This window comes from Salvia miltiorrhiza, chromosome 2 (assembly GCF_028751815.1).
Source record: "Salvia miltiorrhiza cultivar Shanhuang (shh) chromosome 2, IMPLAD_Smil_shh, whole genome shotgun sequence".
Classification (NCBI taxonomy): domain Eukaryota; kingdom Viridiplantae; phylum Streptophyta; class Magnoliopsida; order Lamiales; family Lamiaceae; genus Salvia; species Salvia miltiorrhiza.
The window spans coordinates 1,056,820-1,083,657 of record NC_080388.1 but is presented as its reverse complement, the minus strand read 5'-3'; the positions used below and the strand labels follow the sequence as shown (position 1 = coordinate 1,083,657).

The following is a 26,838-nucleotide window of genomic DNA, read 5'->3' as shown; positions in this document are numbered from 1 at the left end:
CAGACACGCAAGTTCTTAAAAACCCGAACAGGTCTCCCACTTGGTATCTTCATTATCCCATATGCAACAGTTAACCTTTCACTATGGTACTTTAGCATATGCTGCTTTTCTTCTTCCTCCATATCATGCAGCACATATTTTGTAGCGGGAACATATCCATCCTCTTTCATCTTCAATTCCAACTCTTCCAAGAAAGCACAAATGCTTTCACTATCAGGATGAGTGAAGTTTCCAATAGAAAACGTGTGAATCTTGTTTAGCACTTCAACCCAGCTATATCCCGGTCTATTGCTAAGACCCAGACCTCTCATTCTTAATCTCGTCTTCTTAACATCTTCTCATGTGCCCGAAGCTGCATATATGTTGCAAAGAATAACATACGTACCAGAGTTCCACGATTCCAAAGCAAAGATCATTTCGGCAGCCTTTACTCCCAATTCTATATTTCCATGAATCTTGCTAGCACCAAGTAGAGTTCGCCATGTTGCAGCATTTGGCTCAGAAGGCATGCTTTTCATTAGGTTATGAGCTTCTTTGAGGTGCCCAGCTCGGCCTAGAAGATCAATCATGCAGCTATAGTGATATATATTTGGCACTATGCCATGATCTTTGTTCATGGAATTGAAATAATGTTTTCCCTTGTCTACCAAGCCAGTGTGACTACATGCAGTTAGAACACCAACCTAAATCAGAACAAGTGAATACGTTTGATCAACATATGGAGAATAATATTTCACATCAACAACGATTAATCAATGACAATTGTTCATTCTCAAATTAGAATTTGTATCATTGGCAACCAAAATAGGAAGAAAGAGTTATAAATACAATTAAAATTTACCAATGTAATTTCGTTAGATTGGATAGACGCTTCTTTCATTGACTCGAAAAGTTGGAGAGTTTCTTGGCTGGGTTTTAAAAAGCCCGAGGCGCACGAGGCGCAAACATGCCTCGAAGCCTAGGCGCAGGGCTTTAAGCGCAGGCGCGGGCTTTTCGTAGGTGAGGCGCAGTAAAGCCTAAAAAATTCTAATATATTTACCTACATTATATTTTATACCAAAAACACAACTTAAAACCACAAATAGTACTTAAACACACATATACTTAATCAAAAACACACAAATACTTAAGTTTTAAAATACGCAAGTCTAAAAGTACGATCAAATATCAAACAAGTAACCAATAATCATCATCCACAAGTCCATCATCCTCAAGTGCGTCATCCCCATCTTCATCATCTTTGTCTTCACCAATGTTCTCTTCCATCTCATTCACCTCCCTCTCCTCATCCGCATCTTCATCCTCATCTAAAAGCCTTCTCGAACTCGAAGCAACTACACTCTTTCCTTTATCAACTCTAGATGAACGTCTAGTGCTATAAATAGGATCATTAGCTCCCGAAGCCTTACTAACGACATTCCATGTCAAATCACCATCCTCAAACACAAGATCATCTTCATTAGAAGATTCCCCATCCATATGTCCAACCAACCATTCATTGCTATCATCAATCTCTTCTAATAGAAAAGGATCTATTGTGTCTTTCCTCTTGTATCGCCTTTCCAAAGTACGATTATACTTCACATAAACCAATTTATTGAGCCGATCTTGTGCCAATCGATTTCTCTTCTTGGTATGAAGCTATAAAAATATAAAAGATAATAGGTTAAAATCATATTTATGTATTATAGTCAAAGTAAAATAAAATAATAACTTACATGATCAAAGACACTCCAATTTCTCTCACATCCGGTAACACTACAAGTGAGGCTAAGAACTTTTATTGCAAATGATTTGAGGTTGGGACTTGAAGATCCATAACAAGACCACCAATCCGCTATAGACATTTTAAAAATGACGGTTTGTTAGAATATGAAACATTAATTAATTCAACACTTAATTAGATTTTCAAATATAAAATGTTACCTGGTGATTTGACCTTTCTATGTCTAATTGCCATTGCATTGCCAAATAGACCCTCTTCATTTTTGTAGGCATCCAACTCAACCATGAGCTTGTCTTGAGTTGCTTCATCGGGAATAAACCTTTGAATGCATTCATACAAACCTTTCTCACTCACTTGATCCGGATTATCATAATAGATTTCCGGATTAAGAAAGTATCCGGCCGCATGTAAAGGACGGTGAAGTTGGCAATCCCATCTTTTATCAATGATCTCAAACGCTTCTTTGTAATGCTCCTCCTTGTGACCAAAACTCTTAGCAATAGCCTCTTTAGCTCTATCCATAGCTTCATAAATGTACCCCATAGTCGGGTTTTTATCCCCATCAACCATCCGAAGTACCGTCACAAGAGGACCTCCCAACTTAAGAGCATACAACACATTCCTCCAAAATGTGTCTAGCAAAATATAAGTTGTCACCTTCTTTCCCCCCACTTCCTTTGGCCACTTTGAAGCATTCCACTCTTCCGAAGTCACCATCTTCCTCAAATTGTTCTTTTGCTTATGATATTGTGCAAGAGTGATAAAGGAAGTTGCAAACCTTGTGACCGCCGGTCGATGCAAATTCCTTTGATTTGTGAATCTTCTCATTATGTTGACAACGACGACGTGGTTATATATATAACCATTCATGAAGATCGCCTTCTTGATGGCATTCTTGATCTTTGGAAGCTTTTCAATATCCTCCAACATCAAGTCCACGCAATGTGCGGCACATGGAGTCCAATAAAGATGTGGTCTTTTTGTCATAAGCAATTTCCCTATCATAAAATATTAAAAGCTTTAATACTTAAGAAAATAATAAAGTGATTGTATAAAATTGAAGATGATTTAAATTTCTTACCCGCTTTGACATAGTTAGATGCATTATCCGTCACCACTTGCACACATTTGCCTCTCCAACTTCGTCAACAATATAATCAAGTATTTGAAACAAAGTGATTGCATCTTTCACAACTTCGGATACTTCCACCGATTTGATGAACACGGACCCTTTTGGAGAATTGACAAGGAAGTTCACAATATCCTTTTGCACCATCGAATCACGCCATCCATCAGATAAAATAGAACAACCCTTTGTGGCCCATTCTTTCTTGAACTCCAACACTTTGGTGTCCGTTTCTTCCACTTCCTTTTGAAGAAAATGAACTCTTAGCTCATACATGCTCGGTGGTTCCAATCTGGGACCATATTGTCCAATTTCTTCAACCATGTTCTTGAAGCTATCACTAGTGGCCGGATGGAAGGGAATAACATTGTCATAAAAGAACCTTGCAATTGCTTTACAAGCTCTTTCCCTACATAACTTGTCACTAACACCAAAGACTCCTTTTCTTTCTTTTCTTCCCTTCAATACTTCATGACTTTGAGAACTAGGTTGGCTACAAGCAAGATAAACATCTAAAGGACCTTTTATCCTCTTTGGAGCCGGGGCCTTCTTACTCGTCATGGTGCGTGAGCTACCTCCAATTTCCATCTCTTCATCCTCTTCTTAATCATCAACATCTTCAACACATTGAGGTGGATTTTTAGCAAAATGCTTCATCACTTTGCTAGTTGCTTTCTTCATCATATAAGAATTCACTTCTACTCGAACATGTTCCGGAGCCTTAGGACATTTCTTTGCATTCCTATAACCAACCACTAAATGTTGTTTCATGCGAAATGCTCCTCCATTTGTCACTTTTAGAAAAAATTGACAAGTCCACGTGTAATTGTTTGGATTCGGTGTCCCATATTTTCTAGCCGGATCCCGCTCATCATCATCCCCCGTTGATGATGATACACGGGACTTACCCAAAGACATTGAGATTGAGAGTAAAACTGAAATTAAAAAAAATAAAATTTATAATATCAATCAAAACTGAAATTATAAAAAAGAACTTAAAAAAACTGAATTTATTTAACTATAATATTGAAACTGAAATTAAAGAAACTAAACAAACTTAAAGCCTACCAAACCAAACTAAAGAAATTAACAAAACTGACCTGGAGGCTGGCGGCGGTGACGGCTGGCTGGCAGCGCCGGTAGGTGAGCAAAGGGGGGGAAGGACGCAGAGGAGAGAAGAGAGGAGAAAGGGAGGCTGTTGTGTTATGTTTTAATTTAAAAAAAAAGTGTAACTTAAAACCCTAAACCTAATCTACAATAGGCGTGCGCCCTAGTAAAAGCGCGCCTAGCGCCTTTTTGTGCCTCTGCTGCGCCTCTTGTAGGCAGCCGCGCCTCCCACCAAAAAGCCCCCTACCTATGCGCCTTGCTTAAGGCGCCTGGGCGCGCTTTTTTAAACCCAGTTTCTTGGCCAAAGCCATGTTTTGCGTAACACTCCATGATATCACATTTTTATCCTCAATTCTCTCGAAAACATCATATGCCTCGTTGATGTATCCACACCTACAATACAATAAAATAAGAGCAGTTCCGACGTGGCAGTTAAACTCGAATCCTCCTTTAACAACAAACCCATGTATTTGCTTGCCAAGCTCAAAAGCAATAATATCCGCACATGTACTTAAAACACTAGCAAACGCATGATTGCTAACCTTTGTCAATCCCTTGTCGCCTTAATAAAAACCCGTAATGACTCCTCGCTATCACCATTTTGATTGTACCCAACAATAATTATCGCCCATGAGATCGAATTTCTATTTGGGATTTCATCAAAAATTCTCTTGGCCTCGTCCATTAACCCATTTTGCACATATCCGGACAAAATTGTGGTCCACGATACAACATTCTTCATGGGCATTTCATGAAAAACTCTCTTGGCCTCATCCATTAAGCCATTTTGCACGTACCCAGACAAAATTGTGTTCCACGAATAAACATCTTTCACAGGCATATCATCAAACAGCCGCCGTGCAGCTTCGAGATTGTTGTTCTTGATATTGCCTTTGATCATTATAGTCCGAGTGACCAAATCCTTCACAGGCATTTCATCGAACAGTTTATATTTGCCATTGGAAAAGTAGCCGGATATCATAGTGGTGTAGGTGACCTAATCTTTGCGGGGCATGGAGTTGAATAAACGCATTGCGGTGTCGCATTGCCCATTGCGCATGTGGTTTCTGATAGCTATTGTGCCTTTCACTATGTCGGAGTCTGTAAAATTGTTTCTTCTAGGCCTCGCCGGAGGCTTATTGGTGGGTGGTTCGAAGAGGTGGTTAGTATTTTGAGGCTGCCCATTAGTTCTTGTTCTGTTCTGCGACGAGCACAAGATGGTGGGGTGGAGATGTCTGAAACGCATAGAATGAGAAAAATCCTAAAAAGGAATTTTGTAATTGATTAGTAACTTTAGAGATCTGGGCTATAATTAGCAAGGTAAATTGAGGAATTAGGGCATCTCAAAATGCCAAAGATTGACAATCTTAAATCGAAATGAATTGAATCAATCTCATTATCTTAGAAAGATAGAGATGCCGGAGAGAGACATACCTGAGCTGAAGAGTGAGAAGAGGAAAGCAAATTGCGTCGGAGCATCAGCGAAATACCGATTATTGAGATTTAGGAATTAGGTTCTTTCACTCCGTTGGGATGGGAAGCTCATTTTTGTGAAGAAATAAGAAAGCGGAGGCTCAACAACATAGGAATTTAATAAATTACTCCCTCTGTCCCTTAAATAAGTTCATTTTTTTCCTTTTTGGAACGTCCCCCAAATAAGTTCCCCTTTTTTTCTTTTCATTTTTGGACAACTACCCCACCACTAATAATACTTTATTTATTCTTACTTTTCACTTTTTCACCACTCTCAATACTAATTATAACACTTTTTCACATTTTCACAACTCTCAATACTAATTATAACACATTTTTCTCTACTATCAATACACTTTACCAATTTTTCTTAAAACTCGTGCCTTCCCCAAAGAGAAACTTATTTCAGGGACGGAGGGAGTAGTAATTTTTTAATTAAAAGTGAGTATTTTATATTCAGCGAATTTTAATTAAAATAGTTTTACTCACGTGCGATACTTATATGCTCTATCTTTCAAAAAAAATTATGATGGATGTTGTTAGAATAGAATAAGTAAGTGTTTGAAATGTTGTCTCTTATTCGAACTTCATATGATTTAAGCAATATATACTATACTAAAGGAGATTGATAGATGCATAACTATCATTATCACCACCCTTTGTTAAATCTCTAATACCTATAAAATTCAAATATTTTATTTATATTTATTGAATATGTGTGATCATTTTATAAAAAATTAAATCATTTTCATTAAAACCCTTGTTGTCCCTTTCTATTTATGTGTTTATGAAATTGATTAATTGTTTTATTATTATTAGTCGTGGAAAAAAAATTCTGAATGTACGCATGTAGTTAGAATATAAGAATAGGAGCCGGAATATATTACAACTAAATTATAAAATTAATTTTAAATTAAAATTATTATTCTCAATATATTATATTACCTTCATGGCCGTACATGTGTTTCACGGGGCCCTAAACAAAAATTTAAAGATAGACCCTTATAATATAATTTTTTTCTATATTGTTGGGAACCTTGTGGAATATCCTAACCCTTGTTTTGATGATACCAAAATTCATAGGACTTATATGTAATAGACTAGAATCGTTTTGAACTCAAGTGTTAGAGTTCGTTTCTAGTTTAGTTGCGGTGTCGAAGACTGAAGACTGAAGACTGCAGTTACCAACTGAAGTATCAGTTGAAGAATCAGTTGAAGACTGATTATTTAATGCGCGCAAAGGACTGATACTAAAGTCAAGTATAATTTGAACATTCCTCCTAGGACTGATCTTCCAACGTTCAGAGGAATCCACGTACGCACAAGTACAGCCGCATTAAATGCAGAGATCTCAGAATATCTTATCTCTGCAGAGGTCATTCCTATCTGGTGGTTACTTTTCAGAGATGTCACATCTCCTGTCCATCAAAGAGAGTCGTTTCCACACAGACAAGGAACCTCGAAGATTGAAGTCTCAGCCCAAATTCGAATTGCTCTCCAACGGAAGAAATCTTGAGGACGATTTACGCCAACGGATCTATTCAAGAGTTCTCCTACAAATAGCGCTCGAGGATCACTTCAATCTTCACCGATTCAACGACATAAGCTGAAGCTCTGCCGAAATTGCTACTCAGCCTAAAGCTTAACCGCCCAAAGCTTGAATCGAAGAAGAGAATTCCAAAGCCAAAATCAGTCACTGCTGATTACATACATTCTCTTAGACCCTAGGCATATATCTGTTTACCCAGAAGCCAAAGGTCAAACTTCCTTCAAAGAACTTGTTCTTTGTAAGTATAGTTGGCACTCGTTTAAACCTCTCCCCCATAAGAGTGTTTGAGTGATTCGGAGTTCAGGAAGGTACTCTGAACTCTGAGTGAAAAGTCTGAGCACGAGGTGTGCTTAGCAGGGAAATCCTACGCGAGTGTGTGGGTGCTGAAGAGGGGTTATCTTCAGTTTACGGTTGTGTGCACCAGGCAAGCACACGGGTACGGTTTGCAGTGCACCAGTGAAGCACTTGCGGAGTGGATTGTTGGTCTGATCAACCAGACGTGGATGTAGGAAAGGGTTTTTCCGAACCACGTAAAAGTCTCTGTGTTATTTACAGCTTTCAGTTTTATATTCTTACTTGTGCTATTTCAATTGATAAAACTGAACACTGACTAACAGCAAAGAGAAACCTTAATCCAACAACCTGCTCCACCGAGGCTATTGCGAAACTAAGTTTAATTTTCGCTGCGTATGATATCAATCTGACTGAACTATCCTCTGATAGTAAGGAAGAGTGATATCATCTCTATCTTAGCAAACACGACTGAAGCCCTTACTTGGATCAGTTAAGTTCCAGCAACTTAACTGATAACTCATTACTGAAGAGCTTTCAGTATCAGTCGTCAACCCTGTTGGTCAAAACTGTTTTCAGTAAAAACAGGAGTCCTTGTTTGCGTGCAATGTTTCGTTTCAATCTCTGACTGAGATCCCTCTGATTGAGGTCAGTAGATTGTTGTAAAAATAGCCTATAGGTGTATTCCCCCCCCCCCCCCATACACCTATTCGAGACCCCCCGGACCTAACATATATAATATATGATATTCATAAGAACTACTCCAAAATAGACGAAAGCTTCTTACTTTTACAAAAATGCAATATGTCTTGCAATTTTAAAGGCAAAAATTGTCTTCTTTTATTTATTTATTTTTTCTCTTCACCAGACATATATTTAGGAGACATCTTGTATTAAGTAATACCATACAATAATCTAGTCAGATACCATACAGTAACAAATAAAAATAATTAAACGAATAAAAAATTGAATAAATATTCATTGACAAAATTTGTAATCAGCGATCAAATAAATTAATATAGCAAAAAAATATAACTATACACAAAAAACACTACAATATTTTAGATGCTAAGCTGCTAAACAAGAAAAGAAGAAGAAAAAGACGTTAAAAGTATAAAAGTAAAACAAATATAATCAAAATTAACTAATATAATATTCTATTAAATAAATTAAAACAAGAAAGCTTAGAAGAAACTCATCTTTATGAGCCGTACTTCTGTGGCGTATTTGTGTTTTAGTACTTGAATACATAGGTATATTAGTATATATAATAATATACACCTTTCGTCCCGCTTCAAATAACCTAAAAAAATTGATCACAAAGATTAAAAAATATATAATAAAGGTGTAAAATAGTGGTGGGACAACCCAAAAAATAGTGTTAAATATCCAATTTTATTTCTAAATTTAGATTAAATAATTTAAAATGGAACAATCAAAAATAGAAATTGAGTCATTTGAAATGGAATGGAGGGAGCATGTATACTTGGGGTCAAAAATGGGCTGCTTAAAATTTGCGGCCCTAGGCATATGCATGTTTAGCTTATATGTAGTTATCCCTCAAAAAAAAAGAAGCTTATATGTAGTTACGGCCCTCCTTTCGTCCTATTTAATATGATCATGTATTTTTTGGCATAATTATTAGGGAAAAGTATCAAATAAGCCCCTGTTGTGGTAGCCCTTTTCACGTCTGGCCCCCTTATAGTTGAAGGGGTATCAACTAAACCCCTGAACTAATTAAAATCGAATAATTTCCCCCCTCTGACCTAACACCGTTAAGTGTCCGTTAACGTTTGGGTTTAATTGCACTCTCTACTTCAGGGGTGGATCTGCACCTTTTTTTTTGTTTTTTTGTTTTTTTTTTAATAATTTCAGCAACCCACCTCCGACATCAACTTAACCGCCCCCCGTACTCATCGGCTCCAACTTACACTTTGTCAGCTCGCACGCGCTCAATCTCTTGATCGTCGACTGCTTACCGCCGACATGCAGCAGCATCACCAACTCCAGATGTGGACCTGGATCGAATCCTGCTTGGTCCAAATCCATATCCGTATTTTTTTACTTAGGTCAGGATCCGACCCAAATCCATTAGGTCCAAAAAAACGAGATTCATGTCCAGATCCATTAGATTCACAGGTTCTCGAGTCCTGACCCGAAAAAGAGAAAAAAGAATGGATTCGGGTCAGGACTCGAGAACCTGTGAATCTAATGGATTTGGACATGAATCTCATTTTTTTGGACCTAATGGATTTGAACCGGATCCTGACCTAAGTAAAAAAATACGGATATGGATTTGGATCAAGCAGGATTCGATCCAGGTCCACATCTGGTGTTGGTGATGCTGCTGCATGCCGGCGGTAAGCACTCGACGATCAGGAGATTGAGCTCGTGCGAGCTGACAAAGTGTAAGTTGGAGCCGATGAGTACGGGGGGCGGTTAAGTTGATGCCGGGGGTAGATTGCTGAAATTATAAAAAAAATAAAAAAATAAAATAAGGTACAAATCCACCCCTGAAGTAGTGGGTGCAATTAAACTCAAACGTTAACGGACACTTAACGGCGTTAGGTCAGAGGGGGGAAATTATTCGATTTTAATTAGTTTAGGGGTTTAGTTGATACCCCTTCGACTATAGGGGGCCAGACGTGAAAAGGGCCACCACGACGGGGGCTTATTTGATAATTTTCCCTAATTATTAAGAAGAAAAGTAATTAAAGGATAAAAGTGATTGAGAATAGTGGAGGTCGAGAATAATTTTTTTTTAGAGAAAGAGATTTTTTTTTATGAAATTGACCATTACAAATGAAATAGCCAAAAATGAAAAAAAATAACTATGTTAAATAGGACGAACGAAGGGAGTAGTAGATCACTCACCCTCCCATTCTCATCTCCCTCTCTGCGTCTGACTCTTGCTCTAATCCTCCATCTCATTATAGTCGCAGGTAGCCACTCCTCTCCCTTTTCTTCAATTCAAGTTGTTTCTTCTGAAATTGGTGCGTCACATTACATTCTATTCTATTCAAATATTCATTTTTTCATCAATTAAGGAGAGAGAGAGAGAGAGAGAGAGAGAAGCAGATTCGAGAGATGTTACGTATGGAAGATAATTTCGACTGACATTTATTTTTTATGTTGAAGATACTGAATGAATTTTGTTGGTGTGATTGTTGAAATCCATGTTCTATGTGTAAAATTGTTGCTGAAATTACGTCTGAAATTTTGAAATTGTTGCCGAAACCACATTTATTTGAATATTCAATCTTAAGAGGCGCACATATTGGGCAGTTCAGCATCGCCTCCCATTGAGGTGCGTCTGCATTTTTCACAACATTGACTTAGATAGCTAAAAATAATATAGGCTAATTCATTGTTTACTAGCTTGATTCACATCCCCTTGCAAGGGTTGGATTGGAGAATTCCTAATAATGTGGATAAAAATGCTCAATCAAGTATCTTACCAATTATGAAAAGTATATGCTCCGAATAGTTTATTATTAGTATGAAACAGTGATTGAAATTTCTATCTGTCTTAAATTAATTAATCTTATAACTTGATAATTTCATATATTAATGTTGGCAGATACTAGAAAAAGGCATTTAGAGCTGTTATCTTGTTTGTAGGATGTTGAAGACATCTCTGGGTCCTTACAGAGTATGCCATACCTTTTCATTATACGTATTATTCATCCTTTTTTTGGCTATCTTAGAGAACAATCTATCCCAATGCGCCTTATGTATTTGATGGTTGATGTTCTCTTTTTTGTTATAGGGAAGTGCTCTTGCTGTGCCTTCAGAGTTCTCTGTCAAGGTGCATTTTCAGAAACCAATGTTTGTAGAATCTTCATAAGCTGGTTCCTATTGCAATCCAATCATCCTTAGTTATGGAATCAATGCATGTATACATTCCACCAGAAGGAATATCTTTGTTATTCATCTCTTGGCATGATAGTCAATGACTCGATATCTTTTTCTAGCTGATTAGATTAGTTTGTTTTAATTTTAAAGACTTTTTTCCACAACACAGTTGTCATCTGCACTTGTGAGAGCTACAAGACCAATCCATCTGAAAGCATTCGGGGTAAGAATGGAGCTTTTGATCACACAACCTGATGACTGGCATCTCCATCTTCGTGATGGGGAGCTTCTTGAAGCAGTTGCCCCCCACAGGTTGAATAACTACACATTCATTCATTATAAACTCAATTTTACGTAGATTATAATTTATTCTCTTGCTGAATTTATTTATTTTTCTCTTATTTATGTGCTAAATATGTCTTAAGAACTATTTGCATACAGTTCACAACACTTTGGGAGAGCCATAGTCATGCCGAATCTGAGACCTCCAGTCACCACCACTGCTGCAGCTATAGCCTACCGACAATCAATTTTGAATGCTCTGCCGAAAGACAGTGACTTCACTCCTTTGATGACACTTTATTTGACAGACACTACGAGCCCTGATGAGATTAAGTTAGCAAGTGAGTTGAACTCCATATTTATGTGGCAAAAAGTAACTAGAGGGAGCTCATATGATGTTATCTTTGACAACCTCATGTTTTATTATTATTGTGCTTGACCTGCTTCATGGAAATAGGGAATGCATTGGCTAATTCAAGTTCATGTATTGTTTCACATGAAAGATGCTGTTGTAGAAGTTAATGGCTCCGGTGTTTGATATAAATAGTTGCTATCGCAGGAGAGAGTGGAGTTGTATATGCCGTGAAATTGTATCCTGCTGGTGCTACTACAAATTCTCAAGATGGTGTGACCGATCTATTCGGGAAGTGTTTGCCTGTACTCGAGGAAATGGTTCAGCAAAATATGCCTTTGTTGGTGAGCTTATCTTTGTTTCTTCATAACGATTTTTGCTCAAGTGTGAATATATTTCGTTCGTGAAGCCTAATCACACTTTCGATAAAAATAAATAGGTACATGTGCTCTAATAGTTCTCATAAGAGAATTTTGCAGAATCTTTTAAGAGTTATTTCACCATCTAACTTGAGAAATCGGTCTACTGATGGATTATTTGAAATTGAACTATATACATATTATAAATAATATTAAAGACAGGGTGTTAGCTTGACCTGTGTAAGCCAATTGAAAAATAAAAACAAGATTTAATATGAATTGGTGCATAAATAATTAGCAACATCTCGTGCAAATGAAATCTCTGCAGGTCCATGGGGAGGTAACAAGTGCAGATGTTGATGTTTTTGACCGTGAAAAGGTCTTCATCGATACAGTTCTCATCCCCTTAATTCAGAAGCTCCCCCGATTGAAGGTTGTCATGGAACACATTACCACTAAGGATGCTGTAGATTTTGTTTTGTCTAGTGATGAAAGTAAGCCCTTTTTGCGTCACACTTTAAATGCAGAAGTTCCATTATGTTTGATCAAGCAAGATGACATGCTATCCTCATTTCTTTGTCATTCTCTAATTTCTTTTATACTTTCTAGGATTTGTAGCAGCAACAGTCACTCCGCAACATATTGTCCTTAACAGGAATTCCCTTTTCCAAGGAGGACTGCAGCCTCACAACTATTGTCTTCCAGTACTAAAGAGAGAGATACATAGTACGTATGTCGCAAGTCATGTATTGATACAATAAACTGTTGTAGCTATCCATCGTTCTCTATTATCGTGCTTGATTAGCAGATGTTATATATTTCTACTGATGTGACCTGTTGTCTAAGCCAAAACAAAACAATAGTAGTGAATAAATTTGACATTGTCAGGGCAGGCAATAGCATCAGCTGTTACAAGTGGAAGCAAAAGGTTTTTCCTTGGAACTGATAGTGCTCCTCATGATAGAAGGAACAAGGAGTGTCCTTGTGGGTGTGCTGGAATCTACAATTCTCCTGTGGCCTTGTCAGTGTATGCAAAGGTTTTTGAAGAGGTAAATTTAGTATTTTTTTAGAGGTTGTTTACTTTGAGTGATGTGATAGATTGATAAAACATAGGATTGAGTATTTGAAGGATAAGATGGTCTAGTAAGTTCAAAATTAATCAATCCATCAAAGTAAATGATGGATTATTCTTATCATTTTATCATATCACTCAAAGTAAACGACCTCCTACTATCTTTGTCTTCCCATAACGAATGATCCTTGAGAGTGAATACATACTACAGGCCGGTGCGCTGGACAAGTTGGAAGCCTTTATGAGCTTCAACGGACCAGACTTCTATGGTCTACCCAGAAACAACTCGAAGCTAACATTGAGCAAGACCCCGTGGACAGTACCACCATCCTTTTCTTTCAAGTGGGGTGAGATTGTTCCCATGTTTGCCGGTCAAGTACTCGACTGGCTACCATCTTCTCTCTAGGATGATCTACGACTCTTCATAATCGAGGATTGTAGCATGTTTTGCCTACTATTTATAATCACAAAACTTTTTTAACCGTGAAATAATGCTAATTCACATGAATTAAGGATAAAATAGTACTTTAAGGGGGCGTTTACTGTACATGACTGAATGGTGGGATTTAAATTTAATGTATGGAATAGGAATCCAAACTCTTACATCATTGGTATCTTGCAGATTCTGTCCATGGGCTGAGCTGCAACACTGACACACATATAAAATTAATTAAGCTTAAGTAATTCCTCATTTTATGTATAAATTCAAGATCAAAACTTTTGTTTTTTGGATTTATAGTATTCTGCGCAAAAACATTACAAAATGGTTTGAAGCTTGAATGTAATATTTCAGATAAGCAGTAAGAAACACAAAACAAAAATAAGCTCTCTCAGTCTCATTCCATTTTGTCGTTTCTTAATTATCTGAGCTATCCAGTGGCTTTCTCTTCCTATCTATGATTAAAATTCTGCTGTGCTCATTGATGAATGTTTCAGCTCTATTTTGCTCCCAGGTAACATCAGATTTTCGTTTTCCACTTCAAATTATTGTTAACTTGTATCATAAAGCTTCTCTGATGAAGAAAATTGCAAAAAAGGGGGGGGGGGGGGGGGGGTAAGAATCATGCTGTATAAGAGCTAATGTTGTAAGCAAATGACTAATGCATTGAAGATAATCAAAAAGTAAGTACAAGAGTTCATGCTTTTCCTGTCAGTACTTTTTTCCTGCTTTGTAATTTAGCCTCAATTATTTGTGTCAAAGGTTCAAATTTCATAATGATGTAGAATGTAGTTGACTAAGCTATTTGGGTGTGTATTGTATGATCATTAATCGCGTTTATCTCTCTTCAATTAATTTTACCGTTGGCATTATCTAGCTACATACACGTGAATTTCCAACTGCTTTGCTTTGCTTTGTTGTATTCATTTATTGAGTTAGGCTCTCTTTTTGACCTCTGCTTGCATTTTGATGTTTCCCATGTGACTATTTTTGAGCCATACATGATGTGTTTGCTGTATTTTATCATTTTATGCAATAAACTTTAGGGGAATCTGCTCAACTATTCATTCTCACTATTATAAATCACGATCTTGTGATATAATTTCTTGCGGTCACTATCCCAGCTTTGCAATTATAATCTGTAGATTTAGGAAATGGGATGCTTTGTATCAACTCCAAAAGACACAGGCGAGAACAGGAGGCGGCCAGCAAACATTGGGGAGGTTTTTGTGTTTGTTCCATGCCTATGGATCCCTAAACCGGTCAATTTTGCTCAGTCACTGGGAAATAATGTAACTAAAAGTTCCATGGAACGCCTTTCAGCTCTTAGAAACAGAATAGTAGTTATGTTGGGGCATGATCTATTACACGAACTAGAAGAACGGCCAGCCAGCACGGTTGGTCTTGTTCGATTTTTTGTCATATTTAATTTCTTGTTTACTATTCCCTAAGTTAATGTTGCTTGCAGGGACATCCATATTACGCGATCTTCGTAAGGCTCTTGCAGAATATCTGTCGGTCCTTTTGGGGTTGGTTAAAGTTGGTAATCACATGCATCTGTTATCGATCTCCTCTTGGCAAACTTGTAGTATTTCTTAGCGTAGTTTGTTGAACTGTGCAGGCAGTCCGTTGCAACACAGTACAATTTTCCTGGGTTAATCAAGAGGAGGTCCATTTGTACCTTTAAATCATACAATCTTTTCTTTGAATTTTGAAGATTGATCTTATCTCATTATCAATACATATATATTGTGCTTGGTATGAAGTATTATCTGTTGTGCACTTTATGGCGACGCTATTGTTATCACAAGCCAATTTGTTGCTTCTTCCAAGAGATGAATTCCAGCCAAAGGTATCAGAAGGTTAGTGCATGAGCAAAAGCTTCCTATTGTTATCGCTGCATCTTAGATGAAGTTTGCAAGGGATTTGGAATGTGCTCTTGCTCTATCTGTTGCAAGAGGTACATCTTTATGAAATTGGCGATTAGATTAGAAATTACTGCAAAGTGCAAAGTGATGTTTAGCAGATGAATGATATTTCGATAATTGAAATGACTACTCTTGGTTCTTTGATATAATGTATTGCACTTTCATTTGTTTCCATGGCTTTCTAAACTTGATTGTTGATGGAGTTTGACTACATGAGAAAATGAATATGGCTATTTAAAATAAAAGGGAGCTAAATTCTCAATTTATAACGATTTTCCCTGTCTAGTATATCTGTATATGTATGTAAAGGAGCATGCAAGGGATGCGAGGCAGGCAGCTACATTTCGTCATCAGCAGGAGTCGATCCATGGTTGAGGTTAGCAAATCAATCTATACTGCTCATCTTTAGTTAGATTGGATGGTTCAGATATGTTCTTATAGTCTATGTTGCTCAGAGTCGGGTGTGGGTGTCGGACATAGGTGCGGGGATGTGTCCGACTCTTAAGCTTTCTAAATTTAGGATACGTGGACACGGCTAAAAAGGATCCGATATTAGGACACTGGTGCGGGGATACGCTTGATATATAAAAAGATAATTCTTTAATAGACAATAGAAAAACAATTTATAAATAATAATTTGCAAAAAGTACATTAAAATACATCAAGCTACAAAATAACTCTTTAATTCTGGATCATCAAGTGATAGTTCTTCCAACTTAGCTTTATCTGCACTGCACCTGTAAAATTCAAGATCAAATATTAGAAATTAACCTAAATAATACTCCCTCCATCCCACAAGAGTGTGCCTTTATTTTTATTTTGGGACATCTTATAAGAGTTAACATTTGCCATTTTTGGACATTATCCCACCACTAACTCCTTATTTCTTACTCTTATTCTATAATAAAGTGAATCACTTTTTCAACTTCCAATACACTCATCTACAATTTTATTAAAACTCGTGCTACCAAAAGTGATGCACATTTTTGTGGACGGATGGAGTAATAACATAAAATACCAACAATTAAATATTAAAAATTATATACCCAAATCCCAGTATTTTGTTTGTTGTTCTTTATAATCATTTTCCTTTTGTGACAACAATCGTGCACGAACACATGATCGTCGGCCCTACTTGGTGCCAATTTGTTCATTTTAATATTTTGAATGTAAGAGTATGTGCTCCAATTTCGTTCACAACATGACGAAGAGGTTGGTTGCACTAGTAACTTAAAAGTTAAATTTTGCAAGAGGTGTCGATGCACCATGATTTGCCCACCACGACACTGGTTCTTCATGGAATCATGCATCAATCACATGTGGCTCATTGGAATAGTCGAACCCAGTAGAAAATGCCCCAAATTCAGAATAAACTTTTCGCAAATCACTTGCATTTGGAAATAACTTTTTGAAAGACTTACTTCTATTCAATGATACCTTGTTGCCCTCATGAGGCGCAATCCGTAGAATTTCATTATTTCCACTTTGAGACCACAATTCATGGTAATATTTAGGAACCAAATAATGCGTCATGCAATGCAATGACGTATTGCTTTTATTCCATCTACTCTCCAACACTCGATGGACGACATCAAAAATAATCGATGAAGTAGAAATTACATTATTTTGTTCATGTTCAAAAATATCCTTCTTCACATTTTCAATCATTGTATCCCAAATATTATATATCAAATGCAAGATTGGAGTATCCGTATAAGCTTTTCTTAGCATATCAACAATATGCTCAGTAAATTTCAAAAAATAATCCAAGTTATGCCACCAATTATCATTCAAATGCATTGTGTAACCTCTTGTGCTTTACCTTCATTACTCCCTTCCCTATAAATTCTCCAATCTGAATCCATAATTATTTTTTCTAATGCACTCTTGACTTTCATAAGTCTTTTAGTTATATGACAATACTAGATGCAAATTTAGTTTTAGCCACCCTTAGTAAAACTTAGATGAGAATAGTTATTAAAAATAGCTAATACCATGCTATGATTAACAACAAAATTTCAAATATTCTGGGCATCACCAACCAAATCAAAAATCCATAGGAAATTTTGAAGAATTAAGCAAATCAGTCGAAAAAATGTTTGAGATAGAAGAGGATTGAGAGCTGATGGTAGTATTTCGAATAATTGTGATCAAGAGATGATTGGATTTTCAGAGATGATCGAGACAGAAACATTGATAAAGTAGAATGGGATTAGAAGAAAAGAATGAGTTTCAATTTTTGTTTACGAGGATAAAATTTTAAGATAATTGCAAAAATGACCCCATTTTTTACTTTTGTTTTGAAATGTGAGAATTTAGTGCTCGTTTGGTTCAAGTAAAGGAATGAAAATGGAATGGAATCAAATAAAGGAGTGGAATGGTAACAATAATTATTACTTTTATTGAGTGTTAGTTTAACAATGGAAATGAATCATTAATAAGGGATTCCCTTTCATTTGTTTCCCCTTTATTTTGAGGGGTAACAAATTGGGTGGGTTGATTGGGTTACCCTCAAGTAAGGGTAATGGTTAAGTCATTACCCAAACCAAATAACAAGTAATGGATTCAATTAATTGAATTCATTTTCAATCTCTAAAGACACTCAACCAAACGTGGACTTAATGTAATGATACTTTTTTTTTATCAGAAAAATAAAATTTTATAGCCAAACTTAGGTACCAGAGGTACCGAACATTTACAAACAGGAGCTTTACATAATGAAAGCAACAATATTCGAAGAGAACCAAGATTTGAAGCTAACATCAATGTCTACCACTCTAAAAGTCTTATTCCAACTCCAAACTCTTGTCTTCACCTTACCAATCAGTTTCTTGACGTCCCAAACTTTGCCTTCGAACCTACTATCATTGCGCCTCTACCATAGGAGCCACATAGTGCAAATCCAGATCGCCGTCAACAGTTGCTGGCTCTTTCTCCCTCGGCCTTGGTGAATGAAAGATTGCACATGAGATACGGTACAGTTCAGCTGCGCTGCAAACACTCCGATCCATCTTTGGATTCCGTCCCAAACCATCCCCACTTTTGGGCAAAGAAGAAAAGTGTGGTTAGCCGTTTCGAGATTATGGCAACACGCATTGCATGAGAACTCCTTAATAGCCAGATTAATATTCCTTTTGCACAAGTTATCACAAGTTGGTAATCTGTTCCTAAGAATTCTCCATGCCGTCACCTTTGCTTTCTGGAGGAGCAGGTGCGTCCCACACTTCGGCGATCAGCTCTTTGTTGAGGGTCTTATAAGCGAATTTTGTTGAGAACTGACTGTCCTTTGCCGCACACCACGACCACCCGTCAACACTTCCTGCATTTAACACAACACCAGAAATAGTAGATAAAAGCTCGTTAATAGACTCAATTTCCCACTCTCGGGGCTGCCGCTTCCACTTAAGCTCCCAGACCCATCCACCGTCCTCCCATCTACCAAAGTCACCAATACAGGCCTCTTTGTTCACACTAAGGTGAAATAATCTGGGGAAAACTAATTTAAGGGGTTGGAGCCTACCCACCGGTGTGCCCAAAATTTCGTGCCATTACCGTTCCCAACCTTACGACAGATGTTGTCCCAAAACCACTTTCCCAGCTGACCTCCTCCTAGACATAAAATTTTAGACCACCACCCAGCCCTAGTTCTATTGACCCCCGACAAGCACAGCCCCCCATCCCCCCATTCAGCCTCCCCGTAGATAGAGTTAACAACTCTTACCCACAGCTTCCCTCCACCATTAAGGTAACTCCAAACCCATTTGGACACCAACGCCTCATTGAACCACTCAACGTTCCTAAGACCTAGCCCCCCTTCTTTTTTTATTAGAGCACAGATCACTCCATTTCACCCAAGATATTGATCCAGAATCCGCACGCCCACCCCAAAGAAATTTGCAGAATAAAGAGTCTAGAGATCTCACAGTTGCTTTTGGAATAAGAGAATAGGAGAGTTGATAGGTTGGAATAGCCTGCAATACCGCTTTCACCAAGGTGATGCGACCTGCCAAGGATAGTTTCCGTTTCTTCCAGCCGTCGATCCTCTTTCTAACTTTTTCAACGAGATAATTCCACTCCACCACACTCCTATCACTGCCACCAACTTTAACACCTAAGTACTTGAACGGATAGTTCCCGACTTGGCTATTCAGCTTCGCTGCCATTCTCCCAAGCTTAGCTTCATAAATTTCGAATCCCAACAGGCAGCTTTTATTGAAATTTAAAATATATAAATATAACAAAGTTTGATTTTGACACAAATATTACTATTTCTTGTAGTGTTGGAAGTAAGGATGACAATGGGCCTGATCTGGACCAGATCCTGCTTGGTCCAAATCCGGATCCATAATTTTTCACTTAGATTCGGATTCGGTCCAGATCCATTGGATCCAAAAAATGGAATCCAGGTCCAGATCCATATCCGCATGGTCTCGGGTCCAGACCCGAATTCTTATCTTTTTTTTTCAAAAATAAATTCTAAATTGATTAAACATCAAAATAAGAGTCATAATAATTGTCTAAAGTTTCATCAACGATTCTAAAATATGAGTGGATTGGAGAACAACTCAGCCAAATGTACCAACCATGAATTATAATATAGGAGTATTTGTTTATCTTTATCACTATACATACTATCACAGTAAATGTCCAAGATGGAAACGGCCTCATAGAGAATTAGTACTAAAGTTGCAATAGATGTGCTGGAAAGGAAGACCTTCATGCTGCGCGGCTTTAGGACACGGTGGTCGGGGTTGCCGCGTCGTAGAGCTTCACACTGCGGCCTGCGGGCGACTATGGGTTTCACCGACGGGATACCGGGTCGGGGAGTGGGTCAGTCAGCGGTGATGGTCTGCACTGGAAGTCTGGAATCTGGAGGAAGCGACGACGTGGTGTGGCGGAAAAGGAAATTTTAGTAGTTTAGGAATGACATTACACATTGGGATTTAGACCGGGGGTCAGATCTAGACCGGCTCTGGGTTTTAAATCTATTACTCCATATCTGGATCTGGAAATTTAAAGAGAGGTCCAAATCCGTCAGGTCCAATTTTCACAAGGTCCAAATTCGAAAAAAAAAAAAGGGTGTGGATTCGCGGATTTGGATCGGGTCTCGGATCCATTACCATCCCTAGTTGGAAGAAGATGGAGATATTGTTGTTGTGGCAAATAAGCAATAAAAGTATTTTTGCTATTAACATTTTAAATTGGAGGTTATATGGATAAAATTATACATATATTATTATTTTTTAGGGCTGATTGTCGTAAAATCTACGATTTTCACTAAAATTGGCTATTTCCCATGATTTATAAAATTGGAATCAAAATACATGAACATTCAATTTTACTCCCTCTGTCCCATTGATCTTGTCTTGCTTTTTTTTGTGGGTTGTCCCATTGATCTTGTCATGTTTCCTTATTTGGTAATGATTTTACACTACAAATAATATGGTCTCACTCCTTTACACATTTTTACTACACTAATTATACCTTCCTTAATAACCATGCCCAAAAGAAATGGGACACGCCTAATGGAGGAGCCGCAACCTCTTTCTCTAGAAATCTCTATCCCTATTTGCAGCACCGAAAGTCCCCAAACTCCCAATCGTCATATCATCATCGAATGTGCGGGTTAAGGATAAAACGACATTGTTTTATCATTAGACGGAGCCGTTTCTCTCCTATAATAATAGAACGACGCCGTATCCTAGTCAATGTAAGTTTGCCATGTATTATGCATCTCAACATTGTATTTTGATTCCAATTTTAAGAGTCATGTGAAATAACCGATTTTAGCAAAAGGTCGTTGATTTTATGGCAATTAACCCTTATTTTTATTATGATTTTAATTTGATGATTGTAGAAAGTAAAATAGTTACTCCTTTTTTTTTAGTGAAATCAAAGAGATGTACGTTTTATTGCACATTTTGACTTTTTAATTTTGGGTTAATTTTGCCTATGAATTAACGAACTTTCGTTATTTAAAATTAACAAATTTATTCTCTAATTAAAAATTCATTCTTAATGTTTCTAGGGGGTATAATTATCCCCAAATTAAAGTTGTGCTGGACATCGAAATAAACGTGGCACAATAGTCTGAAGAATGAAACGACCATAGTCTAATACAATAGTGTCATACTGGCAATTTCGATGTCCAAGTGATCTTTGATTTGAAGATAATTGTTCTTTAGTGGGAACAATATTAAGAAGGGTTAAGGTACAGATACCCCCCTGAACATGACCCCCCTAGAACGTATACCCCCCCCCCCCAAATCCTCCAACTTGGTACAAATTGCCCCCCAAAATTGACGGAAAGTGTACAACTAACCCCACGGCATAAACGGCCGTTAGACACCGTCCAGATTTTTTTTTTATTTAGTATTACATGCGGGGCCCACCAAGAATGTTTACGCGGGTTTCTCTAACAACTGATGCATACGAAGAGTCTCCCACATTCAAAACTCAAGAGTCGCCGAAGATTTTCAAGACGACGAAGTTGGAAGCAGCGCGCGATTTCTCAGGCAATAAGTCTCCACCGGCGACCACAGATTGCTACTTCCAAAAAACAGGTAAGTTTTGCTTAAACTCGAATCGTGGGGGATGGTTTTTGATTGCATGCAGTTAATCCCTAATCAATGAATGTTAATAGATTGAACTAGGATTGAACTGTGGTGTTAATACAAGAATGTGTTGTTTCGTTGTGCAGAATGGAAAATCCTATGGTCACCTTTGTGCTCAATCTTTTTGGTGTTTGGTCTAAAGTTGAAAATAGTGGTGAAATCAAATATGATTGTTACGATTCCTCTGAAATACAAGACAACTTAGGCAATATGACTTTTGAGCGAATAATGTCTGAGTTTGAGTCATCTGAGTCTTGCTTCATGTCTAAACCTAGGGCAGTTTATGCGTATGATGATGATTACAGATTAGATAAAGGCCTAATTCTCATTAGGGATCAAAGGCATTGTGCGAAGGTGTTAGATTATCTAGAGATATTAGGCCAAGGTGAAATTCAATTTTTTGCTGACTTTGAAAAGATTCCTATGCCTAGTTTCACTCCATTGAGCTTGTTTACAGAAGAAGAGCTCGATACTCTATATGGGACTGGGCCAGAGGGTTTAAAACAGACAAAGGATGGGGTAGATCTTGGGGCATCTGGTACTGATACTACAGTAGGGGATAGGGTTCTTGATAGCTTAGTAATTGACAATGAGGGCAGGGATAATGATAGAGATGAGTGCAGAGATGAGGGCAGGGATAATGACAGAGATGAGAGGGTGATTAGTGATGAAGTAAGAGATGAGGCAGTTGACATGGAAGCAGAGGTGGATGAGAGTGACAGTGAAATAGAAGAGGGCAGGGATAATGACATAGATGAGGGTGTGATTAGTGATGATGACTCTAGTGTTTACAGTGCTCATTTAAGTGAGAGTGAGGTTGATGAGCAAGAAGTAGAGCAAGTGATGGCTACTGTAGAGGATGGGGAGGAGGGTAGATTTCAGTTGGGGCAGACCTTTGCTGGGGCAAAGGAAGCTAGAGAGGCCATCAATTCATATGGTGTGAAGTTTGGTTACAAAATAAAATTTGTAAAAAATGAGAAAACTAGGGTAAGGGTCATATGTATGAATGAGAAAGAGTGTCCCTTTGTCATGCATGTGTCCAAGGATGGTGATGCTGATGGTTTGGTGATTAAGACTCTTATTCTAGAGCATACATGTTGCAAACAGAGGGAGGTACCTAGTGCTACTCAGGGATACTTGGCTAAGTATTTCAAGCAAGCAGTTTATAGGAACCCAAAATACACCTCGAAGGACATGCAAGGTCATGTGAAAGACCATCTGAAATTGCATGTTAGTTTGGCCAAATGCAAGAGGGCAAAGAAGGAAATCATATGCAAACTGGAGGGGAGCTACAAGGAAGAGTTCAGTAGGCTTTGTGGCTACATTGAGAAGGTGAATGAGTGTATGCCAGGAAGTAGGTTAGAGCTCCAGTTATCTACAGAGCATTTGCAAGCTGGAAAGAGAGTTTTTAAAAGACTCTTTGTCATGCTTGAGCCGTGTAGATTGAACTGGTTGGGAGGTTGTAGAAAATTGATATCATTGGATGGTTGCCATTTGAAAGGAGTCACCTTTGGCTGTCTTTTAACAGCAGTTGGAAAGGATGGCAACGAGGGAATTGTTCCCATTGCATGGGCTGTGGTGAACAAGGAAAACAAAAATAATTGGAGATGGTTCATGAATTGGTTGAAGCAAGGGCTGGAATTAGGTGAGGGAGATGAGGTGACAATCATGTCTGACATGCAGAAGGTATGATGCATTCTTTATAGTATCATTTTGGTGATTCATTGATTGTGTGTAATTTAACTTCATACTTTCTCACAGGGGCTGATGGAAGCTGTCAAAGAAATTACTCCACAAGCTGAGCATCGATGGTGTGCTCGCCATATTTATGCAAACTGGAGCAAGAAGTGAAGGGGGGGAAGAGCTCAAGAAGAGATTCTGGATAGCTGTGTGGAGCTCTTACCATGAAGAGTTCAAACTGAACCTTGCTAAAATCAGTGCTATCAACAAAAAAGCAGCAACTGATCTCATGCAGTATCCTGCTGAAAACTGGTGCAGAGCCTTCCAATCCCCCAGGTGCTCTACTTTTATGGTTGATAACAATATTTCAGAATCCTTTAATGCAAGCATATCTGAAGCTAGGCACAAACCCATAATCTCTATGCTTGAAGATATTAGAGTGATGGTTATGTCTAGGATTAGAGATAGAAGGTCAGCTGTTAATGGTTGGAAAAAGAATTGGTGTCCAAATGCAATGAAGCAATATGAAGAAAACAAACAACTTTCAATTGAATGCAATGTGCTTTGGAATGGAGACAGTGGGTATGAGGTTAGTGATGGAGAGGACAAGCACATTGTGTTTGTTGATAGGAGGATGTGTACATGCAGGGCATGGGAATTAACAGGTATTCCATGCCCTCATGCAATTGCAGCCTTCTATTCAAGCTCCATGGACCCACTGTCTGTCCTGAGCCACTGGTATAGTAGGGACACCTATTTGAAGTGTTATGAACATACCATACAACCTATACCTGGAGTTAAATTCTGGAATGTGAATGAGGATGATGCAATTGAGCCTCCACCTGTGGAGAAGAAGGTTGGAAGGCCCAAGAAAAACAGGGTTAGAGCTACAAATGAGCCTAAACTGAAGCACAAGCTCTCAAGAAAGGGTAAAGTGCAGCACTGCAGTCTTTGTAGAAGTAACCTACACAAGAAAGATAGCTGCCCTCAAAAGCCTTCACATGTATCAATCTAAACTGCTTAACATTATTTATTTGTGCATTAACTAACATTCTGTGATTCTTTTGCAGTTGATCAATGAATCACAAGCTTCAACATCATCCAAGCCAACAAAGAAGAGTGGAAGAAAAAGGTCAAACTCAGGAGTAGGTTTGTATGTGAATGAGAAGACTGGAAAACAAGTTCTATTTGTAAGTTGGCTCTATTTATTGTCTATCAAAAATAATAGTTCGATTGACTTAACTGTAAAGCAATTGCATCTTAACACAGAGTGGAAGATCCTCATCTATTATCATAGATGAAGGGACCCCAAGAGGAACTGATCCACAGACCAGATTCCCTATACCAAATGAATCTGAGATAAGGAAATAAAAGAGGCAGAGACAATGCACTGAAGAACCTGGCCCAGCACAAGTGAAGAAGGAAAAAATCAAGCCATTCAAGCCACCCAGAGGGAAGAAGGCAGATGATAAGCAAGCACAGATACTAAGGAGATCACCTAGGGGGAAGAATGTCATCTCAACTCTTGGATCCACCACTACGAGTTGACATGATATACTTCTTTTGTTTTTGTGATTGAACAAGGTGTTATGATTTCTGTTGGTACAAACTTGTGAATTTGAAAACAATTTCTGATGTTTTTTGGGAGCCTCAATTGTTATGAACTTCAGTTATGAATTTGTATGAATTTACATCTCAACTCTTGAAGGCAGTTATGAATTTGTATGAATTTCAGTTGTGATTTACATTCTAAGTTATCTTTTACATTTGAAGTTATATTTTAGTTGTAATTTGTATAAACTTGTGAAGTTGTGATCGGCAGCCCAGCTCTGCTTTGCCCCCATTCGCAGAGCTCAGCACTGCCGATCTGCTCTGCCACTATGCACAAATGGAGATAGCACTAAAATTTGCAAATTCATTCCATCAAATCATTGTAACAAACACAGATACAAGAACTTGAGGGTTGCTAATTTCCTTCATTGCTTCATGGATAGTTCCAACATCAATGAGCATAAAAAAGAGCAACACAAAAAGCTTTTTCTTCATGCTACAACTACATACACTAGCAACAACCAAGAGAAAATCAAAATCAAAATCACAAGTGTATTTTTCCTTCTAACCCTTCTGCATTCTTCCTTCAACACTTCCAATACACTCCAAAGATCATCAATTTCAGTTTTCACGTCCATGGATGGGGCCGAACTTTGATGGATCTTCAAGAGCTTCATATTTTCATTCTTCAACATGTTTATAACATCTCTTGCCCTCTCGCACATTGGCTCGTCGTACCAATCGAAGAAACCACAGTTCTTTGTCTACGAGGGGGTAAAAAATGTACATAAATCTAAAAAATAGTGCCGCCAATACAAAGTTCAAAATTTAGTGAAATACCTTCCAATTTATACACCCATAGAACCTTCTCCCTGTGTTGTTTAAGTCGCTTGCCTTCAAATTGGCAAAGACAACAAACGTAATCACTCCATTCTCAGTTCGCATCTGTCGTCGAGCTCGCGACGAGCTACACCCGAATCCAGAGTTAACACTCATGTGTACTTGCTCGATTTCAATAAACCAAGCTAAACCCTAAGCTAATTCGAGAAATTTCCTTCAATTTCTCTCCAAGAATCTGAAATGAGATAGTAAATGAGGGAACCCTAATTTGTAATTTGAAAGCCGTTGATTGTCGTTGCTTGGTGGGCCCCGAATGTAATACTAAATAAAAAAAAAATTTGGACGGTGTCTAACGGCCGTTTGTGCCGTGGGTAGTTGTACACTTTCCGTCGATTTTGGGGGGCAATTTGTACCAAGTTGGAGAATGGGGGGTATACGTTCTAGGGGGGTCATGTTCAGGGGGTATCTGTACCTTAACCCTATTAAGAATAAATTTTCAATTGATGGTTTAATTTGTCAAATTTAAATATCATAGGAAAAGTAAGAAAATGACGGAAATTCGTGAATTTATAGACAATTAGTCCATTAATTTTA

The 26,838-nt window shown here is 37.9% G+C and overlaps 2 protein-coding genes across 9 annotated transcripts; one reads left to right on the top strand and one right to left on the bottom strand.

The window, feature by feature from the left end:
• Window positions 1-913: 913 nt before the first annotated feature.
• On the bottom strand, window positions 914-2,718 carry LOC131012515 (uncharacterized). The gene is made up of 3 exons (XM_057940514.1): window positions 1,927-2,718; window positions 1,719-1,837; window positions 914-1,641 (listed from the first exon to the last, which is right to left on the bottom strand). The coding sequence occupies exons 1-3, from the start codon at window positions 2,711-2,713 to the stop codon at window positions 1,168-1,170; spliced, it is 1,380 nt and encodes a 459-aa protein (XP_057796497.1). The 5' UTR covers window positions 2,714-2,718; the 3' UTR covers window positions 914-1,167.
• A 7,347-nt stretch (window positions 2,719-10,065) lies between these two features.
• On the top strand, window positions 10,066-25,619 carry LOC131012472 (dihydroorotase, mitochondrial-like). Of its 8 annotated transcripts, none has more exons than XM_057940433.1 (12): window positions 10,066-10,214; window positions 10,853-10,924; window positions 11,042-11,080; window positions 11,297-11,439; window positions 11,569-11,750; window positions 11,969-12,105; window positions 12,449-12,614; window positions 12,730-12,846; window positions 13,009-13,169; window positions 13,404-15,028; window positions 15,100-15,170; window positions 15,253-15,396. In XM_057940433.1, the coding sequence occupies exons 2-10, from the start codon at window positions 10,895-10,897 to the stop codon at window positions 13,596-13,598; spliced, it is 1,170 nt and encodes a 389-aa protein (XP_057796416.1). In that variant the 5' UTR covers window positions 10,066-10,214; window positions 10,853-10,894; the 3' UTR covers window positions 13,599-15,028; window positions 15,100-15,170; window positions 15,253-15,396. The 8 variants fall into 8 exon arrangements, with proteins under 8 accessions (XP_057796416.1, XP_057796415.1, XP_057796420.1 ...); XM_057940432.1 differs by having other exon boundaries at window positions 15,100-15,174; XM_057940435.1 differs by having other exon boundaries at window positions 10,111-10,214; window positions 10,894-10,924.
• The last annotated feature ends 1,219 nt before the right edge of the window (window positions 25,620-26,838 follow it).